This window comes from Dreissena polymorpha, chromosome 6 (genome assembly GCF_020536995.1).
Source record: "Dreissena polymorpha isolate Duluth1 chromosome 6, UMN_Dpol_1.0, whole genome shotgun sequence".
Lineage (NCBI taxonomy): Eukaryota > Metazoa > Mollusca > Bivalvia > Myida > Dreissenidae > Dreissena > Dreissena polymorpha.
Genome location: NC_068360.1, coordinates 110,709,465 through 110,723,945, shown reverse-complemented (window position 1 = coordinate 110,723,945; position 14,481 = coordinate 110,709,465). Strand labels below are relative to the sequence as shown.

General features: G+C 32.3%; 1 protein-coding gene across 1 annotated transcript in view; it reads right to left on the bottom strand.

Annotated features, from left to right (window-relative positions):
- Positions 1-2,517: 2,517 nt before the first annotated feature.
- Positions 2,518-14,481, bottom strand: part of LOC127833683 (protein mono-ADP-ribosyltransferase PARP11-like) — a 12,145-nt gene continuing 181 nt past the window's right edge. The window contains exons 1-4 of the mRNA XM_052359092.1: positions 14,083-14,481; positions 10,744-10,921; positions 10,282-10,503; positions 2,518-7,565 (exon numbers count right to left, since the gene is read on the bottom strand). The exon at positions 14,083-14,481 is cut by the window's right edge and continues 181 nt beyond it. Coding sequence (XP_052215052.1) covers positions 7,139-7,565; positions 10,282-10,503; positions 10,744-10,921; positions 14,083-14,308 — 1,053 coding nt within the window. The 5' untranslated portion in view covers positions 14,309-14,481 and the 3' untranslated portion in view covers positions 2,518-7,138. The remainder of the gene's footprint in view (positions 7,566-10,281; positions 10,504-10,743; positions 10,922-14,082) is intronic.

Genomic DNA, 14,481 nt, shown 5'->3' with positions numbered 1-14,481 from the left:
ATTTGAAATTTAAAGAAAACTATAACTTCCATTACTCTTGAGGATGTTTTATAATTGTGTATACTGTTAAGATTTCAAAATTTGGATCAAAGTTCAACGGTTTAAGATATTTAATGTGTGATTTTTCTAATTAACAGTGATGTAAAACTCAACTTGAATATATTGAATACTTATATTTTTTCTAGCGGAATAATGCATACGCATATCAATATTAAACAAACAATATCATATAACGATGATTAAACGGTTTTTGTTCAAGTGCTTTCGATGTTTAAATTATGAAATGTGTCTCCGTGTAAACGTTTTCTGCTTAGTTTGCAAATATTGTCAATATATCTAAACGCGTATATACGTTAATGATAATAATTATTGTCAGATTTATTATTTCTCTACAACCACTCATTAACGCTGTATAGCGTTAATTCTTCAATAGCATGCATACATTTATACATCAAATCAGATAAGTTAGGTACAGTATGTACAGACGTTTATTAAATCCAACATGACTTCTAAATTGACCAGATACGTATTTCAATAATGAAATGATAGCATGCATCAGCCGTTTTAACAAATCTTACATGGTTTCGGTATGAAGAGAATGGACAAAAACACAAGTGATATACCTATCGGAGTTGGCTTAAGTCAACTATAAGAAAGATATTTATCTGGCACGTGAAGAAAAAGTGTCGATGTCCCTTGCTTTTTGTCATTACGCAAACATTAAATGACACAACTCTAACTACCGCCTGATTGCACAACAATCCCCATGTTAATAAACCTCGCAGATAAAGTGTTTGAAAATAAAAACGTATACTGAATCGACAAACGGAACTTCACCAATATCGCCTTATTATCAGGGTAGTATTCATTTGGCGGAGTTTAAGTGGCGAGCGATTTTTCAATCCAGACAATTGATGATATTTTGTATGTCGTAACATTAAAAACGCATAACAATTATATAGCGATTAGTAATGTTACACGTATAAAATAACATTGAAACATTAACTTGCAGTCAAATCACTACGTTCTCACGTAAGCAAATCAAATATATACATATATATATATATATATATATATATATATATATATATATATATATATATATATATATATATATATATATATAAGCGTATGTATAAGCGTTACAAGGCTGCGACCAGAGTGTTAACCAGTGTTGTATCTAAGGCGTTGTGTTGTAGGCATCGTTCATAAAAGGCCAGCTAATCTTCTGATAATGTTCCTCGAGTTTCAATCCACTCATTTAATGTTTATGGATTGTTGCAGAATACAATCTGTTCATTTCGATTTCTTTAACACAAACAATTGTAAAACATGTTTGAAAAAATGTCTTAATAAAGTTAGTGTGCTGCCAAACGCAACGATGTGTGTCGGATAGTATTCTAGTTACATGTTTTTCCATAGAGGTATGCATATTATAATGTTTTATAGTGAACTTTACATGTGCCATGACAAAAGCATTAAATACATTTTGACAGGGTGGACTATGTAGAGTTTTGAAGATTAAACATCAAAGAAAACTTTGTACACTGGTGTATAGAGATATCAGAGTAGAGTAGAGTACAGGACACGCATTCCACGAAGTAGCGTATTTATTATTTCATAACGATTTCATAAATAATGTAGTATTATTGCTGCGATAAATCGTTTGATATTGAACGTATATGTTGGTAAACTGATATTTTAACGATTCAAATGAAGTGTTTGCGCACAAGAAAGACAGGGTTGGTTTATACGTGGAATAAATCGTAGTACCATTACATGCATTTGGTTTGCAAACACGTTTAAATTACTATTCTGCTTTGTGGAAGAGCATTTGACTCAATAATCTGCCATCGGTGAGACGTTGATAACCGTAATGTGATTGTATATGCCAGTCACAACGCGCAGATAATGCATTTTTGACCGGCTTTTCGCAGACCATTCTATTTAACGTTATTATGTTATAATTGAAAATCTGCTTAACAATAGCCGGTGCATGTTTTTCTGTTTTTTTAGAGGAATATTATGAATTAAATAAGTTTTTATTCTTTAAATCGATCTATAATGGCTCAAATATTACGATCCTCCACCCCTAAGGATTCAATTGTTATTGCAGTTTTGCGAACTATGTTCCATCGTTTGACATGCAGCTCATTTTCCATGCCTTACATGTAAACTTGTTTATTTATTATGCATCTCCTTATCCGAAAAAAATGCTTTTTATGTGTGAGTGCTTTTCAATATAAAATTTAAATGCGGAAAAAGAATATAAAGCGGATAAGTACATATTGAATACAATTAAATGCATTTCATGGCAATGTGTCATTGACATTTATTTTAGTAACCATAACATACACACATACATCCAAAGTTTATTCAGACTTATACACACGTACATCGCCTTCATACGATTATATACACATTATTTTCTTTCATGTAAATAGGTTCGCCAACATATCATTACATAACATAACCTAGAAATTTAAGAATACAAAAACTAAAAAAAATAAAAATAGAAACGTTGTAATTAAATTTATTAAACAGTATTATGAAGAATAGTTTTACTTATAAACAATATCGTGTTTGATATATTAACATACATTTTTGTCACATAAACTAAATAGCGCGTGTGGAAATTAAATACACGGCTTATATATGTGTCTCTTATATAAGTAAAACAGCAGCATATGCATGTTAATGATGTTAGTGATTTTAATCAAAGTCATTAAACATTAAACAATAACGTTCAATTTGTAGTATTTTTTTTTGACATATCCTACAATAACCGAAGCAATCGTCTTTTTATTAGGATCGAAGTGAGTTCCGTGTGTCTTATTAATAAATATCAATCCAGGAAATTAAACTGATCCGTAATACTAAATTTAGATTCACATCGTTCATGTATAATATACATGCTGGCGAATTCGACTGTACAGGTATTTTCTATTTCAGAATTAAATATCTGCCTGATTTCTCATTTTTCGACACATGTTCTTCTTAACTGTTATTATAATTTATATGGAAATATATGTATAATAAGTATTTTACACATTTTATATAAATTCATAAATATTTGACAAAATCATATAATCTCACTTTAACTTGTAAAACGTTATTATTTTTATAACATCCTCCCCTCGCCACATTGCAACTTAATTACTGAAATAATATTAGTAAGATTAAACACGTAACTTAACATTTAAATGCATACCCTTCTCTATTCTAAGCAATATGCCTCATTAAACAGTTTCAACTATAATTTATTGTGTTATATACTATCAAAACAGTTTATCAAATCGATGTATATAACATAAAAACGTTTATTTTTATTTAATTACTTTTCTTAGATTGAAATCAGTATCAAAATGGAATCAAGAGTTGAATATCCATTCCGTAATCAGAACTGCGCAGTAAGCCTCAAACGGCTAAATACATTACACTTGAAAATGTGTGTAAACTACAGGTACAAAAAAAAAGTTCACTCGCATTATTGAAAGCAAAGCTAGACAATGTCGATCAACATTATAATAACATATGATTAAAAAATCGCAAAAAAAAGTTGATTTGTTCTATATTTCTATATATTTACACCTACACATTTAGTATTGTAAGCTTAGTGGTAAAAAAAATAATACCTCAAGCAAGTCATTCGCTTCATAAATAGGTTACTCAACAGTTCAATTAAATCAATTGAACATGAAAACCAGATCCTGAATGACCAGATAATTGAACACATGCAAGCTGATCGTATGGAACAATATAGCGGTCGAAACAGTCTGCGGGTCACTGAGATCCCTAATACTGGTGAGGATGATACGGCCAATATATTTGTTCAATTGCATAAATCCTATGTTCGAATCTATTCGTTGACGAGAAAGATCGCTTTTATCGCGTAGGACTTCAAAACCATAATGGACGGGAAGCGGACAACGAATCGGACAACGACAACGAGCGAGGCATGGTAGTGGGGAGATAACCCTGGGTTATGGTTAGGTTAGGGTAAGGGTTTGGGGTCGGGTTAGGGTTAAGGTTAGGGTTAAGGCTAACCCAAACCCGACCCCTAACACTAACCCTAACCCTTACCCTAATAATCTAACCACCCCATGCGCATTACAATTTCATGCCTCGATCGTTGTCGTTGTCCGCTTCCCAATAGAAACAAAGGGGCAATACTGTTAAACGTGTATCCTACCGAGCGTGACAGCAGAGTTGTCGTTCCTTGTTCCCACATACAACCTCTGCCATAACAAGAACAACCTACCAGATTTGGTATGATGTTGTTTTTTTTTTATACTAAAATGTTTTTTTTTATTTTGTTTTACTATATATTATGAAAAGAAGTATCATTTTCTTTTATATTTTGAAAATTATCAATAAAATAATATTCATAGTAAACAATTAATTACCAAAATAAAAAAAGTAATAAATAACAACGGGAAAATAAGTGTATCACGTGGCTCGATTATCATCAAGCGGAGGTTGGCGTAACAGAAACTCTTCAGCGTGAGATCAAGAGCGAAACTTGCTTACCACAACAGCTCCACAAGATCGATACTGCAATCATCAAAACAGAACTAATATTTTATTCATTTAAGCATATAACAGCTTATCGTGATAACAAATTTAGATCATAAGACAATCAAACATACGTTAAATAATTAGTAATCAAAGTACCATACATACCCAAAATCAACAAATATTTCGCAAATTTGTTCGAAAAATATTGGGCTTTTAAGATATGCATGAGAGTGTTATGTGTTCATATAAACAATCAACTGAGTCTACAAACAAACATGTTTGCGAAAATCAGTTGTTACATGCAACAATACGAGGTAAATTTATTTTATGATCAATTGTACATGGTCTACAATACAAATGCTAATTTCCTAATCGTCCCTTGATTATTTATAATATTGTGCATACCTGGTTTTATCGCGAAGTGTGTTGGTATGTCTTTGTGTCCGTCTTCTGAATGAAACGGGGATATAAGGACAAAAATATGATCGACTTTTTTAATCGTTAAGATAACACAAAGTGCACCCTCTTTGTTTTCTGCTACTGTTATAATGTCTTTCAGTTTCAATCAACAACTTATGTGACGATAGATATCAACTTTTTATCAGATGGGCAGATTTGCAGTAAACAAGGGTATGATATCGAGATAAACCAACGAAATACGTAACATATATTAACATTATTAAATAATGGAGAAATAAGTTTAACTAAAGAAATCGTAAAAACTATACATTGCGACTTATGGAACTCAGAGAGTCAAAATTTAGAATCTATTGACATAATTGAAATATGTATGTTTTCAAGAAGACGTCAATGCTACATGTGTGTCTGTTTTGTTTAACCATTGCGTAACGACTATGAAAACAAATATAAAACGAGGTTCTTTACTAACCAATAGCCAAGCTTTTTTTACCTCAAACGAACAGAACGCATGAATGAGTAAAACTGGTGTCTGATTTTTTTAACGATTTATGTAAATAATCGGGTTGTGAGGCGCACATAGCTCAAGCATACACCAGATACATTCACTTGAATTTCATACAGTTAACACGGACACAAGGACGCCAAAACAATGAACATGCATGTATTAGGCTAGGTAACGTTCGATATACAAGAAAGAAGAACGGCGGCCATTTTGTAAACGCGCTTAGAACGTTACGACGTGATTGTATAACGTTAGTGTTAAAACGTTGGACTTAGCAGTTGATACTTAACTTGCTAAGTCTTAATCTGAAAATAACCATTCTATATTTTTCTTGAATTAAGTTGTGTGCCTCTGAGTCTGAATCTGAGTCGGAAACCTGAGCTGAGTGTAAACTTTTAGACTCACGAATATTTGTAAATATGGCTCCTGGGGTTTAAACACGCAGCTTTCACAAACTTTAGATTGTAAATGCAAATAAACATCCACTATAGAAGTACAAGTCAAACAGCAATATAACATAATTCGTTTAACTTTAAATAACTTTTGATAACTTAATGTTTGAATGCAAACCACCGCATTTAACTTTGAACGTCTTATGTATGCTGCAATGAAATACAAAGACTAAGAAGAACATCTCAAGTGTGACACTTGTGTATCTCAAGTGTGACACTTGTGTGTATCATGACGTCATCAACAACATTACTCATTGGTGGAGAAAGCCCCATATTGATTGAATATTTGCGTAACTGGAACTTAATTTATATACTTTTGTCGCTGGTATATTTAACACACATGAATGTTTGCTGATCTATGCTGACATGTGCGTTTTCCAATTTAGGTTAACTGTTACTTATAAAAATCGATATTTAGGATATTAAACTGTCATTATAGTATAAAAATGCATGTTTCATTGTGATTTGATAATCAAATAGCAGCCAATGCTTCCTTGAAAACGCACATAATTGATTGATATCTGTGACGTAATTATTTTAGTTTAATATAAAAAAAACCTCCCTGTTTCCTGTTCGGATTGAAACAGACCACATTTCCGAATTTGTTATTTAAATTGTAACACATATTAAAAACAAAACAATATATAGATGACAGGTATTCATTTCGGTGTAATTTCTATAAATGTCTCAGTACAATGTGATTACGGAAGAATTTGTAACAATCCCATTATACGTGTACTTCTACGCTATTTCATATAAAATAGGACTGACAAAGGAAATCTACAAATTGCATGTTGACATTTAATAACTTACGAAGGTTGCAACTGACAATACATTCTGAATATCTAGCAGCTTATAAGAAACACAATTATACACTTACTAAATTAATGGTAAGTAAAATGTTTATAAACTATTCAAAATAATTGTTTACATGTACAGCAATGTCGTAAGTTAATATGTGGATTAGTCATGTTATTTAAATGAACGAGCCTTATTGTCTATCTACACATCAATTCAATTTGTAATGATACACTTGAACCATGCTCTAAATTTTAAAGTGTATTCCCGGTATTATCATTCAAGAAAATGAATCGGAAAGTATCACTTTAATGTTGGCGTGCTATGGTACATATACATATGGATTGAATTAGATATGATATAACCAAGTTATACAGGATACACGAACAGTTATAATTTAAATCTGATAAGAACATTCAAACTTCCATAAGTTTATATGCTTAGTTATTCATTTGTATTCAATGATATACTCCGGATAGTATTGGTTTTGGTCAAAGATGCAGAATATGCTTGGGTTACGGACACGGTCCACACAGCTGTCATATAGTCTGACCTGACCATCCGATGTTTGGGCCACTTCAGGCGGCCTCCGTAAACCCGGTTTCCCTTTAGTCCATTCTCCCACCAGTACACGACACTGCAACATATAACTGTGACCCGTTGTAGGGGCAGGTGTAGCGTACGAATCTGATATCTTTGCTGTCGAAGCAAAATAGGTGCCTTCGCCTAAAATCGCACCGACGTTTGTTCCGGCCAGGCGCGTGTCGAGATTGTGAGCGCACGCAGTATAAATTATTTCCGGTTTGGTACCGTGGAAGAGGATCTTCTCGTTCGCGCCGAATTTTCCATTCATTTTCTCCATCTGTCCGAGTTTCCTGAAATGCACCAGAATAACATGGTATAAGGACCTACCTTCACCTGTTACAGATAGGTATGCCATAATAAAAATATAAACCTAATTGTTTGCTTTTGTGAACATTTCTTCGTTATTGATTCTGTGTAAATATATACGAAAACACATGTCTTTCTTTCTGCTTTATCGACTTAGCATTGCATTCGCTTGAAAAACACAATTACCAGTGGGAACAAACTAAGACGTTTTTAAGCTTTAAAAAATATCGTAGCAATCGTCAGTATTTGAATGCAAGCATGGTTGGTTTATACGGCAATTCATCGTTGTTGCTTTTTTCATATTGAACAGGCTTGCGTTCAACGTTGTGTAGATCCGAATAACGCTCATGAAGTTTTATCTCGAAAACCACGTATATAAATAACACCGACTATTTGATATTGGACGCAATTCAAGTGTTCAATGCATGATGGTTCACAAGCTTCAGTTTTTTTATTTGATGGAATATAGATTTTTATTCACTCCTGACCATAAACAATATATATAAATCTTGAAGATAATCTTAATATGATAATCTAAACATGGAAAAAGTAGTTCCATAAATGTGTTATTTTCACAGGTGAAAATAACAATTTGTTTATTTTCACTTTTGTTATTTCACTGCAGAAATGTCGTATTTTATCATAAGGTATAAAAGAAAGTGAAATTCTAAACAGTAGCAACAAAAGTGTTTAGTTTATGCATAAAGATGATTTAATTTTTTTGTATAATTAATCAATTGGCTGTAACTTGTTGTTTCATGATTTTAATGTTTTTTAACCGCTTGTTCACAACCAGATACTTTTATGTTTTAAAATGTCCTACAATTTTACGTATAAGATATTGTTTTGAACAAACTGAATACTGTGCTGTATTATACGGTACTTGTTTTCATACATGTAATAAATGGTTTATGATACATTGGCCATTAATTTCACAGTTGTTCAAAGATAAAATCACGTTGTTATTACATGAACGGAAATATTTTTGTAAGTTTATTACAGTATTTTAGTTGTGTTTTATTCTTAATTATTTTAATACATGCAAATAAGTGAATGATTCTTTAAATCGTCATACATTACCATCTACCTTAATATATGTACTTAATATACAAACATCGTTTACATGCTTTTACTAGCGGCTAGAAAGACAATCACTGACGCTTAAATAAGCTCATATGATTACATAGAGGATATTTGTTGAATTTGGCGGAATAGCAATTTTAATTCATGAGTGATGATAGAAAATGATATTTTCACGAGTGGCGGAGCCACGAGTGAACATATTTTTTCTATGATCGAGAGTGAACTAATATCGAGATTCCACCATATCCAACACATTTTATTTTTATTGTATGCTTACAAATGATTATTTTTGTATTTTTGTCATTCCAGAAAATATAATAACCCGTTGGGCGCCCCCATGTATTTTAAAAGAAATCTCATCCGTATGTGTATACAATATTTTGTATAAACATCAATGCAGAATAGCCCTTTATTGGGAGTCACAATTGGGAAACCAAAGATATCTAAAAATAGTCTCGGTAAAACAATGAAAAGTATCGATAATTTTCACTGTTATTTGTCACTGTTTGAAACATTGAAATATCACTTTTAATTCACTGATATGTCTCTAGAAACCATCGGAAAGCATAAAATAATGATACATCTATGTGTGTCGTATGTGTTATTAAAATGTATAAATACAAAAATATGTATGATATAACTTATTCTTTGTTTGAATTCAAATCTTTACTATACAGCCACAAACTAAGTGTATGCAGTTTAGACTGTAATTTATGAATTGCTACACAATGGCTTGTTTTCAGTGGCAACATAATTTCAACTAAGCGACACTACTTTGCCAAAGAACATTAAAGCCTTTTGAGATGCCTGTATGTAGGACATACTTCAATTGCAAAACAAGTACGCTGTCCTTCCGGTCCACATAATTATCCAAGTGTAATCAAAATTGATTTGACACATCACATGTTTGAATGTTAAATCAGTTTATGCTAGAATCAACAGCTTTAACAAGATTAAGTTTAATTGAGACATTTTATTAATGCAACAACCTGTTTCCAGGGATGGACCAGTACTTGGCGTCTTAAGGGTCATCTAAAGAACACTCCAATTAAGAGATCAATACCGAGACCCCACAGTCGCTAAGCGGACACCATATCCACTACGCAGAAGCCATTAAACCAGCTTTGAATTCCAGAGGCTAAAACAGAATACAGTTATCAGATATAAGATCTTAAAGCTGGGCAGATAAATAAAACTTTTTTCATCAAGCAAAAAATAGAATTTAATTTTTTGGATGCATTACTTTTCCCTTGAAAGTCTTGAAGTGTTTTGTACACAATAATTTCCATATGTTAATAACAATACATAGACATCAAATATCTAAGCTTTTGCCGGTAAATTAGGTAGCACTTCTTATCATATTAGTCGGTCATAAGAACAACCTACAGTTTAAACAAAAACCTGGATAGTGTCAGCATTTGATTAAAATTACTATTGACTACACCAAAGGAACTCCTATTGCAAAACCATTGAAATTCATATCATAGTAATTGATGGCGTTTTTCTTTGTACTTTTGACATGTTGCCAACGAAGAAAGTACAATCAGAAACATAATAATGAATATTAAGGCAATATTGCCACCTATTTTGGCAACACATTATAGCATTAATACTTACAAAAAGTAAACCTCCCAAAGATAATTGTTTTGAACACTGCGTATACTGACGATTTCTTTATCAAGCGTGTGAATGAACTTTCTCTTCACATTAGTGAATTCCTCGCTGAACGTTTCCAGATAAACTGTTGTGACGTGTTCATCGCGTGTGATCTTAGTCAAATGACATGGCAAAAGAGACGGCAATCTCTGTACTTCATGTTCATTCTTTTGTCCTTTTGTTCTAGAACAAACGAAGCAATGTATAACGAATAGTTTTTTTCTGATACATGTAATCATATTGACATCGTATTTAAAATCTACAACATGATTCATAACATCACGATGTAGTTTTTTTGTAAGTTGTCGCTTTGAAATGGAAGTCCATACGATTTATTAAGTACTCTTTGACCTTAAGGTCGTTTTCATGTATTGTCTGTTTAAAAAAAAAATCAAATGTAGATATAGTGAAAAGTAAACCCACGATATACTTCCAGGTGTTTTAATCTTTTTAAATGAATGCGACATGTCGTGCATCCTTTTAGGGTCGTTGAAGCACGAGGAACACATGTCATAGTTGGGACACTCTCTGCATTTCCAACGGGTACCCAAGATCAGGCTTACATTGCAGACGTCACACCAAACACCATCTTGTTCGATCCCTGAGTAACATATTAAGGAACATAAATATGTCAATGTTGCATGTAGATACATTTCATTATTAATAAAAAATGTAAAAATATAGGATCAAAAATATTATTAGATGAGTTGACCCCATACATAAAACTATAGAATAATCAATATAAAAATGATGAAAACTATTTTTGCTCTTTCTTTAAATGTTGTTCATATTAATTTTTAACTTAAAAAAATGTTATTAAAATAGGACCTTCATTAAATTGCATTCATACTCAATACTTCACTTTTAAACATTCGTACAAACGGTTTGTCTTCGTATTATTGTATGTATACGTAAAGTATATTGAAAATGTAATATTCAATGTACATGTATATATGTGTTATTTCTTAAACTTTGACCCAGCATGTGTATAAATTTAACACGATATATACATTTCCAGAAAGGAAATTCATTTCTGAGTTTAATAAGACCGGGTTCATGAAATTCGTTGCAAAATTGATGAAGTAATGGCTGTTCAAAGCGATGCACCCCGTTTTTGGGTGATGTCGAGTTGGATACCTTGTTATATATATATATATATATTTGATAGCGATTTTTTTCAGAAAAGTTGATTTTTCGTTAAAATATGATTATTTATCATTCAAAATGATGTTTTCACTAATTAATATCATAGCCACACGCTAACCACCTGTGAAAAAAATACAAGAAATCATGTATGACCAATATCAATACCATTGAAGCTATTAAAGGAACCTCTATTCAGTTTTGGTAGATTGACAGAATTGATACAATTTGTTTCAGATCTTAAATGTTCGTTGTACTAATGATATTTGCAAGGAAACAGTAATACTGAACATTAACAATGCTTTAAAATAACCATTGTATGCATCTTTTGACGATTTAACAACCTGAAAATTATAAAGCGTTCCAAACGCGAAACGATTGACGAGTTTCGAGAGCTCTTTTGTTTTCGGTATGTTTTGTGACATTACAAGGATTGCTTATATAAAGTATAACATACCCCATTGCTTATATGAGCACGAATAGCCGTGTGGTTTAGGTGCTATACTTTCACTCCAAGGGTCTGTGGTACGAGCTTAGTTGAGTATTTTTTTAATTGTTTTCTTGTTTTTACTGGAGCTATTAAGTTCCAATGTTTACATTTACCAATTTAAAGCATTTTATGACAATTTCAATACATGCCAAAATTTATAATAAGGTCCCTTTAAGCACATTATGTTCTTGTAATTTATTTCAATAACAAAGAAATAATAACGGTGATAATGAGTCGCCCTGTCCTACGCCTAAGCATGAGAAATCTTCATTACTTCCTGTATTTCTCAATAATATTGTTGATTAAACATTTGCATACATTGGCACAGTAAGATTTCAAATATTTCCTGGAAGGCTCAACTGCAACACTTTATACTATATTATATCTCGTACCAAAAAATATTAATAAATAAAATAAGCATTTCAGCTCGATTGCCCTAAAAGCGTAACACATATTGATACGCATACGAGTTGGTATCGCGGAGGGACCAAATACTTGGTGTCTTTGGGGAGATTTCAAAAACAACTCTACAGTAGGGATCGAAGTCTTTTTGGAAAACCATTATATTTTGCTGTCAATGTTAACAGTAAAATTCCATTCATCAAAATATGCTTCAAGATTGTTTCACGTTTCCCGTAGCCCTTCTTTAATTTCTAAGAAAATAGCATTACCAAAACAAAACTTAAGTTATTCGTCCATTTACTCCGATTTTTATATTAATTTTTGTTTCAGGAAACAATAACGAACCCATAATCGGCACAATTATTTCTCCTTGCAATAAACATATATTGTAAGTTAAATGGTCCGGCAAAGGAAGGGCCTTGGCGATATGGTATTCTTTATACCAAACACAGAATAATTTGGATATGGGGGGAACTGGCAAGAACATCCTTGATAACTAAAAGATCCATTAATCTAATACGGTATTGGTTGAAAATTATTAAGTAAGAAGATCATAAGAATGTAAACTTTAGCCACATGAGTGAGAATTAAATAAATAAACCAACTAAACAATCTTGGGCAAAATCTGTTTGTAATCTGTTGCAGACCTTATGCTTTCAATATGAATGGCCAAACCAAGGTGCAGGTGATGAAAAGTGTTTTTTATCCATGGAAAAATCTAGATTTAATGAAACCTTTATATAAAATTGGATGTCGGAACTAAATGTTTCATCAAGAGCAATAAGTACAGGCAGTTTTGTAAATTTGAATTGCAACCTCACTTAAAAAAATGTTAGTATAAATAAGTTTAGAACGGATCTTTGTAGAATAAGGGTTTCATCCCAAAGATTAGAAATTTAATCAGGCAGATGGCGTAAACCTGAAGCTATACCTTTGTTCTGGCTTACTAAAACGAGTGATGTTCGAAACGAGTCCGTTATGACTGTTTGCTATTATACAAAATTAAAGTGTTTATATAGACATACGAGACACGCCCCAATAATCGACGACTAGTTCAAAAAGAAGTGATAAATTATTATGTCATTGCACGAAACAGTATTTATACAAATGTAAAATATATATTATTTCACAATAGTTACAAATAATAAGTCAATGATCATTTTCGACGTTACAGTAATTATTAAGCGGCCTTCTATATTATCCGCGCCTAACTTGCAATGCCTTTTCATTCATGACTTTGTTTGAACTGTCAACAACCAAGTGTTTGTCCAACCTTTTAAGTGAGAACATAGCAGACGTAAATTTATCAAAGGTATTAAACTACTGGCCTCTAAGCATCTCTTTATGATTTTTAAGTGCGTGATATCTGCCTCTCCATAATTATTTATTCCATTTCGGTAATTCTTCGATCATTTGTTGGACTATGACTCTAAAACTAGACATTGCAAATCATGTTATGCATTGTTGGGTGCTGTTTCATGCAAATCAATGTTCTTAACGTGAGAATGTTTGCTATCGTTCAATTCTTGGAATTTTTTGCATTCCTCGTATGATTAAAACTGCAATTTACATTGGATAATAAGCGTGGTTTATTTTAATACATACAATGTGACATTGCAGTTTAAAGTTTACAACATCACTGTGCAAAAGTTTTTGCTAGTTATTTCAGACATGTGTGTTTTTTCTGCAGTTTAACTTAATAGTAAAGTATGTGTATGCATGCTTACCTGAGCGTTGCCAATAGTTATCATCATCATCATTTGTCCTGGAATCTCTGAATTCCCTTTTTACACTATCAACTGTAGCCTCAAATTGCTCTTTAATGGCACTTACTACTTGGTCTGTTTTTACTTTCACTTCCCGCACACCTGCAACTACAGTTGATCTTATAGCGTTAGTGCCGTCCAATATGGCTGATTTTAAAACATGTATCCCTTTGTCTGCCTGTGCCATCTTTATCTTTTATAACCAGGTGTATGTCATTCTTCCCACTTTTGTCTGTGTTGGCAGTTCTATCGCACCTGCCTCTAGGCTTGACAGTATAGTGTAACTGCTATCTTTTAAAACTGATTATATGTCTTGATCGCCGCTTATTGTTTCTTGTGTCGGTTCTTGCAAATCCGCCT